At 38.8% G+C, this 10108-nt stretch overlaps 1 protein-coding gene across 1 annotated transcript in view; it reads right to left on the reverse strand.

Annotated features, from left to right (window-relative positions):
* Window positions 1-10108, reverse strand: part of Brip1 (BRCA1 interacting protein C-terminal helicase 1) — a 112547-nt gene that overhangs the window by 94023 nt on the left and 8416 nt on the right. The window contains 4 exon segments of the mRNA XM_013013084.1: window positions 1350-1469; window positions 2926-3053; window positions 5280-5444; window positions 8520-8631. Of these exon segments, the coding sequence (XP_012868538.1) occupies window positions 1350-1469; window positions 2926-3053; window positions 5280-5444; window positions 8520-8631 (525 nt within the window).

Below are 10108 nucleotides of genomic sequence, written 5' to 3' on the forward strand. Positions count from 1 at the left end.
ATTGGGAGATTTAGCTTGTTGAGTAAGCCTGTAGACTTATGGGAAACTGTCAGAAACTAAGACCTTTACCATTACGGGTAATAAATCATTCACTTATGGAAAATTACTCTGTTTCTACAGCAACAGTTATACAGCAAAAACCAAGGGAGGAAACACGATTGGAGGGAGAAAGGGTGAGCAAATTCCATGTATATTATGTAAAAATTGAACTACGTAACTTGAGGTAAGGGATGAGAGGGGGAAAATGGGAGAGAACAATGGAAGGACTGAAAATGATCAAATGCAATAACCTGCCTTACGAAATCATAAGTACTACTTATTAATAAAAATAAAAATTAAAAAAAATCTCCTCTACACATATACCAACACATGCATATACACATACGAAAGAAACATGATTTCTGGTTTAAAAATAAGTCATAAACCCATATACAGCTATAGAAATGGTTATAGTTTGCCAATGAGAACCAAACATTAATGATCAACTTCAGTCAACATATTATCCAAGCAATTAAAGCACTTTACAGATCACCCAACAAAAACTTCCAAGCTCTGGAACTCATTAAAAAACTCGCTAAAAACTATTCCCAGGCTGGGAAGGTGGCTCAGTGGTAGAGTGCTTGCCTTGCATGCATGAGGCCCTGGGTTCGATTCCTCAGCATCACATAAGCAGAAAAAGCCAGAAGTGGCAGTGTGGCTCAAGTGGTAGAGCGCTAGCCTTGAGTTGAAGAGCTCAGGGAAGAGTTCAGACCCCACGACCACCACCAACAACAACAAAAAACAACTATTCCCATAAAGATACTATAGAACTTTGTAAGGGTATTGAAATTCGAAACTATTAGAATATAACACAGAGGGCGCTGGTGGCTCACGCCTGTAATCCTAGCTACTCAGGAGGCTGAGATCTGAGGATCACGGTTCAAAGCCAGCCAAGGCAGCAAACTCCGTGAAACTCTTATCTCCAATAAACCACCAGAAAACCGGAAGTGGTGCTGTAGCTCAAGTGGTAAGGCACTAGCCTTGAGCTGAAGAGCTGAGGGACAGCGCTAAGGCCCAGAGTTCAAGGCCCACGACCGACAAAAGAAAAAAAAATAGAATATAACACAGAAAAGAAAAAATAGATGAAACCTTTCTGATCACTCTGTAGTGCACTGCCTGCATTTTCTAAATGAAGAACCAAGGCACTGAGGGACAGGGTTTACCCACTCACAGTTCACTAAATACACATAACACTACTTAGGACTTCAGGGTTGTTTTTCATTATTCTTTAAATTACGTAATTCTCTTTTTTCAAAAATGGATTTAGAAAATTTAGCATTACCCCTTATTCAATAAGGACATAAACATACCTTCCGTGGAGAAAAGGAATTTATCTTTTGTAATGGAGAGTTGAGTTTTACAGTCTTTCCTGAAGCAACTTCTGCATCCAAATGGGGTACTTCCTTTTCAAAACACTGACGTTTCCTCATCTGTAGGAAAGGAAGATGAAATTTAATGCAAACTCAAAATCTCACAGGCTAGTTATTTTCAAAGATCAAAATAAGTGTTTGTTTTTTTACACATCTCCCACTTGAAAAGACTGTGTGTATGTGCATATACAGGTACATGTACATGTACACTCACGGCCTCATACTCTACTTGGTTTTTTTGCTCAAGACTGGCGCTCTACCACTTGAACCATACCTCAACTTCCAGTTTTTTGCTAGTTAATCGGAGATAGAATCTCATTGACTTTTCTGCCCCTACTGGTTTTAAACTTCAATCTTTGGATCTCAGCCTCCTGAGTAGGTAAGAATTACATTAGCACCTGGCTCTGAAAAGACTTATTTTTTATGCTACTACTAGAGCTTGAACTTAGAACTTTGAGCTTGACTTTTTTGCTCACGTCTGGTGTTCTGCCATTTGAACTTCCTCTGACAGACTATTTCTAAATGGCAATCATCAAATAGTTGTTTTTTTTAAACATATGGGTGCTGGTTGCTCATGCCTGTAATCCTAGCTACTTGGGAAGATGCCATCTGAGGATAACAGTTTGAAGCCAGCCAAACAGGAAAGTTTATGATCCTTATGTCCAATTAACCAGCCAAAAAGTCAGAAATGGAGTTGTAGCTCAAGTGGTAGAGTGCTAGTTAGCCTTAAGCAAAAAAGCTCAGGAACAGTTCAAGCCCCAATACCATCCTCAAATAAACCATCAAAAAACCGATGGGCTGAGAGTATGGCTCAAGTGGTACAGCAGCTGCCTAGCAAGTACAAGACACTGAATACAAACCCCTAGTGCTACTTAAAAACAAATGATTCCCAAAACAGGCAACTTCACAACAGCATTTAAATGAAACAGGTATGGTAACTGGGGGGGGGAAAAAAAAAGAATTTTAAAAGCACAAAGTTGCTATAACCAAGATAAGCCTCAAGTAAGTATTTTTCTGTCATATCAACATGCAGTTTGGGCCATACTGACATGCTACCATGAATAACCTGCTGTAATAACAAGTTCCTATGCAACAAGTAACTGAATAAAATGAAACTATAGCCAGATATTAGTAACTCATGCCTGTAATCCTCGCAACTCAAGGGGCTAAGATATGAGGATTGTGGTTCTAAGTCAGCCTACTAAGTAAGTCCATGAGATTTATGTACAAATCAGCAAAAGCCAGAAGTGAAGCTGTAACTCAAGTAGTAGAGCACCAGTCTTGAGTGAAAAAGCTAAGGGATGGCACCCAGGCCCTAAGTTCAAGCCTCAGATCAGGCAAGCAAGTGCCCAGGTGTGCGCATGCACATGCGCACACACACACACACACACACAGTCACAATAAATTACCATATGTAGCTAAAACAAAGCTTTACAAATCACAAGTGCACAAAGGAGTTGTTATTTCACTACTCAGCTTCAATTAAATGGATTATGTCACTGTCTAAATTCTTTACCTGCTGTGCTGTTTCTAAGGGTCGAATTCTTTTCTTCTCTACTTGAAAATCATCATTTTCTTCTCTGTATTCAGATGCCTGTTTCTTGGCAGATAACTTTGCAGCCAGAGTGTTTTTCCCAGGAGAGTCTTATATAAAAAGTAAACAAAAATTAGTATAAAGCAGTCAGGCAATTTTTAGAAAAAAAAAAAGCCAAGATGTAGGGCATTTCTAAAAATTCCACATGATAGTTAAAAATATGAAATGTTAAACATATTTAAAATAATTTCTACATCAAAGGTACAATGAATATTGAGAGCCATACTTTTGAAAGGAAACACACAATTTCTTTTTTTTTTTTAAATAGATTCATGGGTTTGTTTTTTTTTTTTTTTAAGGACTGCTCCCAATGACATAATTTAAGACAAATAACTGTGGCTGGGGAAATACAACACCTCCCTAGAAAGCATGAGGTCCCAAGTAACACAAATAAGCAATCAAGTAAATAAATAAACGCCATAAAAGTCTATCAAGAATCAAGAAATGTCTTTTTTGTTGTTGTTAGTCATGGGTCATGGGGTTTGAACTCTGGGCCTGGGTGCTGTCCCTCAATTCTTCCGCTCAAGGTGAGTGCTCTACCGCTTAAGCCACAGCATTACTTACAGTTTTCTAGTGGTTTATTGGAAATAAGAATCTCACAGACTTTCCTGCCCGGGCTAGCTTTGAACTGCAATCCTCAGATCTCAATCTCCTGAGAAGCTAGGATTATAGGCATGCACCACCAGCACCCATCAAGAAATTTCTATAATAATCTCAGTGCTGCTTTCCTAGAAGCTCCATGCTTTTTAGGCTAAAAATACTAACTACATAATCAAGCTCACATAATCTGTTTTTTGTTTGCTTCTTTGTTTTGGTGCTAGTACTGGAACTTGAACTCAGGGCATGGGCACTGTCCTTTAGCTTTTTTCACTGAAGGCTGGTGTCCTACCACTTAAACCATACCTCCACTTATACCTTTTTGGTGATTAATTGGAGAAAAGAATCTCACAGACTTTCCTGCCCAGCCTGGTTCACACTGAAATCTTCAGATCTCAGCCTTTTCAGAAGCTAGGCTAACAGTGTGAGCTACTCACAAGCAATCACAGTTTATTTTTTATACTAATTAGAAATAATTTAGTCATTCATTATTAAGTGTGATGTTAGATATTGTTAAGACACTGGCCTCAGAGGTCAGGAGAAATGATCCAAAAAAATGAATGAATAATGCCAATTAGATTTTATCTTAGGATACAAAAGGTATGTTTATAAAATTCTTAAAATAAAATTAACAATATTAGATACATATATCAATTTCTTAAAATCATTTATTTTGCTTTACCTTCATCAAAAAACTTCATTGAGGCAGGCAAAATGTCTCAATAAAATCATACAAAAAAAATAAAATAAATCCAGGTGCTGGTGGCTCACATCTGTAATCATAACTATTCAGGAGGCTGAGATCTGAGGATCCCATTTCAAAGCCAGCCCAGGCAGGAAAAGTCCATGAGACTCTTATCTCCAATTAACCACCAGAAAACCGGAAGTGGCACAAGTGCTAGAGCGCTTGCCTTGAGCTAAAGGGTTGAAGGACAGCACCCAGGCCCAGAGTTCAAGCCTCACAACCTACCCCCCAAAAAAAAAGAAAATAAGAGGAAGTGGCACTGTGGCTCAAGTGGTAGAGCGCTCACCTTGAGCTGAAGAGCTGAGGGACAGCGCCCAGGCCCAGAGTTCAGGCCCCCACGACCAGAAAAAAAAAAAAAAAAAAACTAAAATAAGAAAAAACAAATTTTCAAGGATTTGTAACAAGTCTGTGTTCTTTCAAAATAATTCTAGCCAGGCACTGGTCACTCACACCAGTAATCCCAGCTACTCAGAAGACTGAAATCTAAGGACCACAGCTCAAAGCCAGCACAGGCAGGAATGTCAGTGAGTTTCTTTTTTTTTTTAAATATATAATTGTTATTGGTTATTTTCCCTTTTATTTTATTAATTTTATGTTTCTGTGGTACTAAAGAATCGAACCCAAGGCTTTATGCATGCTAGGCAAGCTCTCTACCACTAAGCCACATTCCCAGCTGTCAGTGAGATTCTTATCCACAATTAACCCCTAGAAAACCAGAAGTGAAGGGGTGGCTTAAAGTGGTAGAGCACCTAACCTTGAGCAAAAGAGCTCAATTACCATCAGCAAACCAAATTTTGTTAAGTAATTTCAAAGAAATTGGGTAAACATACATCATCAATTATACTAATCAAATTTATCTAAATTAGGCCTTAGAACAGTAATAATTAAGATTCCAAATACAGACAGCAATAGACTCAGACAAAATGTAACTTACCTTGACAGGCTGATGAACTGTCATGTCTTTCCGTTGCTGATGTGTTGAAATGCGGTGAAGTTCCGGGGCTCATGTCACTGTGTATAGAACTCTTTGAGTGGCATGAACAGCAGCATGACAGTGGTGCTTCCGCTTTCTTACTCACGCCTTCATCCACTGGCTTCCCTAAAAATCAAACAACCTCTGTAACACAGCTAATGAAACAAACACCTGTGGTCTTCTGTGGGTAGGGTGAGCAACAACCTGAGTTCACTGAGGATTGGAAGGTTTTCCTGGCAAACCTGGACTGGTTGGTTACCCCACCTACAGCATTAAATTAGGACAGGAGGGAAACATTCATACCACAAACACCAATAGAAGTCATTATCAATTTATATAATCTACAACAATTTAGTAACAACCCAAAACTAATAATGCAATAAAAGCCCAAGCACTCAAATACTCATTTATACTGAGATGTATTTAAAATTCAAGCAGGAATGACTGAAACAAATACATTTATGTACATTCTAAATTGCTATTTACCTAGATGAAGAAAGTAAAAGTTAATATCTGAAATAATGTAAACACCTGAGGGTTACAGTTTATACCTTACACTTCTATTTCAAATGGAAACATGTTCAGATAAACTAAGTCCACCTTACTCACAGCTTTATTACACACAGATTTGAGCAAATGAAGTAAAAAATAATAAATTAAAAATTAGCTGGAGAAGGTTCACTTACACACAGATTTGAGCAAATGAAGTAAAAAATAATAAATTAAAAATTAGCTGGAGAAGGTGGTTCATCTCAGCTACTCGAAGCGTACTTGGAGGATTAGAGTTTCAGGCTAGACAGGCAAAATATTAGCAAGACTTCACCTCAACAAATAAGCTAAAAGTGGTGGTACACACCTGTGGTCAGGAGACCGTAGATAGAAGGAACCTGCTCCAGGATATCCCAATGTAAAAACTAGAGACCACACCTAAATTGTAATCTTAGAGTAAAAGGGAAGAAATTTCAAAAGCAATTTATATTCCTGAGTACACGCTCCATCGCTCAGTTGATAGGAAGAAGCTGTAAGTCAGTTCTGCATCATCATCAGGTGTTTAAATTGTTAGTTGTGTTTAAATTGTTGTATGAATTTTCTTGCCCTTAATTCTGTGAATATATGCCACTTAAAAATCATAAAAGCAAAATGGTACCCAAAAAGCAAAGTAAAAATTACAGCAATCCTCCCAAGCCAGAAAGGGCATGTGATGTGCTTAAATGATAAGGTGACCGTTTTTGACTAGTTGAAAGGTAGTATGTCTGGGGAAAATAAATATAACCCCAGTACGGCACTGAACTCTGTACCGGAGCATTCAGTTTCTCAATAACAGTCCCCTTGGAGCCATACACGCACAGAAACCAAGAGTCTACAGTACATATACCAAATTATATTTTAAGGACAACATTTAAATTTAATTAAAGTTACTCTTTGTTTTTTGCCAGTCCTGAGGCTTGAACTCAGGGACTTGGCACTGACCTTAAGCTTCTTTTGCTCAAATGCTAGCACTCAACCACGTGGGCCACAGTGCCACTTCTGGCTTTTTTTTGTTTATGTGGTACTGAGGAATCAAACCCAGGGCTTCATGCATGCTAGGCAAGCACTCTACCACTAAGCCACATTCCCAGACCTAAAGGTACTTTTGATTCCTAAATATAATACAGAAGATTAACAGTATGCTTCACAAGAGACAAACAAAAGCTTGTAAATACTTACTTTTGAAAAAAAAGGTCTCATCAATGACGTAAACATTTCCTTTTAGGGCTGGGGTGTGGATCCAGTGGAAGATCACTTACCTGGCCAGCACCAGAGCCTGAGTCCAAACCCCATCACCAAGAAGAAAAAATAATCTCTTAAAGAAAGTTGGGATAGCTGGGCACCCTTGGCTCACACCTGTAATCCTAGCTACTCAGGAAGCTGAGATCTGAGGATTATGAGTCCTTGCCAGTCTGGGCAGGAAAGTCCCTGAGACTCTTATCTCCAATTAACCACCAGAAAACCAGAAGTTGTGCTGTGGGTGAAAGTGTTAGAACACTAGCCTTGGGCAAAAAAGCTCAGGAACAGCACCCAGGCCCTCAGAAGAAGGGGAGTAGGGGAAGGGAGAGGAAGGGAAGGGAGGGGTGCTGAGGAGGAGAGGGAGAGGAGAAGGGAAAGGGGGAGAGGGGGAGGGAGAGGGGAAGAGGGGGAGGAGAGGGAGAGCCAGAGGGAGAGGGAGAAGGAGAATCACCTCAACCTCTGCTATCAGGACTGGCTTGTAAGTTTTCTCATCTATTCCACATTTGAATGTTATCAGAAAGGGTCAGATAAACAAATGTGTTAAAGGATTTACTCAATAAAATCAACACCTCATCTCTGGTATCTTTTACATATAAATTATCATCTAATTATTTCCATAATAGTTCTAAGCACTGACAATGTTCTTATACAGAGGTAAAGACTAAATTGCACTAATATATTTTTAAATTTACTTTATTGTTATATAAAGGTGATGGACAGAGGGATTTCCTTTCATACAGTGTCTTCCTGTCCCACCTCACTCTCTCCCAGTCCCTCCTTCCCATCACCACCCATGAGTTGCACAGTTCACTTTCATCAGTGACCGTGGGCTCCACTGCTGCACTTTTTCACCCTTTTTCTCCAGAGTTTTGTACCCTCCCCCACCCTCATAGTATGTTTTAAGATTAAGCATATTCTGCTGTACTGAACTTTTTGGAAAGGTTCTCATAAAGAACTGTCTTTAGGGCTAGTAGTCTCTTTAAAGATTGTTTGCCTAGCATGTATGAAGGTCTGAAATATTAATCCGCTGATGAGCAAATGCAGCAGTGGTATGCACTAGACACTATGTTGAAAATTAACTATACAAGTTGTGAGTGGGGATGGGAGAGAAAAACCAGGAGGGAACGAGGGAAGGGGTAACATTGTCCAAAAAGAAATGTACCCGTTACCTGACTTATGTCACTGTAACCCCTTTGTACATCACCTTTATAACAATTTTTTTTTAAAGAAACATCTTATAAGACAATGTTCAGACTGGGATGTAACTCCAAGGAGAAGCATTTCTCTGGGATGTGCAAGGCCCTGCACATGAGCCCCAACACCATCAAAAGGAGAAAGAATAGCTAGAACATGGTTGAACTAGTCTGGATCAAGAGTACTTTAATTTTTTTCAGGTCCCATTAAGCAGCCTGAAGATGTGAAGCAACTACTTACCTGTAAGAGACTGTTGCCAGGCTAAAGCAGAACAAAGCAAGGCTAAGCTTTTCCCGCTGCCTGTGGGGCTCTCCAACAAACAGTGCTGCCTACTGTTCAGTCCTCTGACAATCTATGAACACAGAAACCAGCATAAAAAAAATCAGTAATTACTTCGCTTTATTAGGTCTCTCTCTATAAGAAGTACAACTGAATCAGCAAGGAATTGTGGGGGGCTGCACTCCAGAAGCCACGGCAATAGCATACATAAGAAACTAGAATTTAGTTACATCAAGACTTTATTTTTTCACACTTCTCCCTAAGATCATGTTGGATTTAAAAGCCTATCAACCACCAGTGGAGAAATGAGAAAAGCAACTTGTAATTTAACTATGCAAACAACCCATCATTTCTGTAAAACTGTAATACTCTGAGACCTATGACTATCTATGATGAAAACTTAATGAGAGTCACTATTTAGAGGAGTACAAAAAAATTAACAATTTGTACTAAAGGGGAACAGGCCAACTCCAGGAAGCCCAGTTCAAAACCTTTCCCAATATAAGGAAATATGTAAGAAAGGTCATAGCAGAATTATTCACTAAATCCAAGAGAATGTAAACAATCTAAATGCCCCGTAGGAAAAAGGATAGGTAAATTAACCAATTTCTGAAGAAAAAAAGGCTAACGTCATCTCTTTGGACAAAGTTTAAACTCTATATTGCTTATAGATATACATATATATAGTAAAAATATAGAAATATAGTTGGGAAAGAGAGAAAAGGCTACATTCAGGATACTACTAATCTGTTAGAGTACAGTTTTTGGTTTCGAGAGCTTTTTTTGTGCTGGTACTGGGGCTTGAACTCAGGGCTTAGGTGCTGTTCCTGAGCTTTTTCACTCAAGACTGGTGCTCTACTACTTTTGGTGTTTTGCTGGCTAAATGAAGGTCAGAGTCCCATGAAATGTCTTGCCCAGGCTGGTTTTGAACTGTGATCTTCAGCTCTCAGGCTCTTGTGTAACTAGGATTACAGGTGTGAATCACCAGCACCCATCTAAAATACTAAGACTGAATGATTATAAAGTTCCTCTTCTCAATTGTATATACTAATTTCTGTATGATTAAAATACAATCTTCTCTTCATATCCAATCTATCTGTGGTTATAACCAAATGCAAATTGAAAATAGTCAGAAAAAGAAAACTTGTATCTGTACTAAATATGTACGGATCTTTTCTCTTGTTATTACTCTCTAAACAGCTATTATGTAGTTGTAAATAGTACAGCAATTATTTATATTGTATTAGTTATGTTAAGCAATCAAGAGATAATATAGGATATACAGGTAGAATATATATGTGTGCATATGTGAGTGCAAATAGTGTACCATTTTATACTAGAGATCTATGGATTTGCAGATTTTGGTATCTAAGGTGGGTCCTGGAACTAATCCTTACAGGTACCACATTAAAGTTCCACAAGAGGGCTGGGAAGGTGGCTCAGTGGTAGAGCGCTTGCCTTGCATGCCTGAGGCCCTGGGTTCGATTCCTCAGTACCACATAAGCAAAAAGAAAAAGGCAGAAGTAGCACTGTGGCTCAAGCGGTAGAGC

Source organism: Dipodomys ordii, unplaced genomic scaffold, assembly GCF_000151885.1.
Source record: "Dipodomys ordii isolate 6190 unplaced genomic scaffold, Dord_2.0 Scaffold19, whole genome shotgun sequence".
In the NCBI taxonomy this organism is placed as follows: domain Eukaryota; kingdom Metazoa; phylum Chordata; class Mammalia; order Rodentia; family Heteromyidae; genus Dipodomys; species Dipodomys ordii.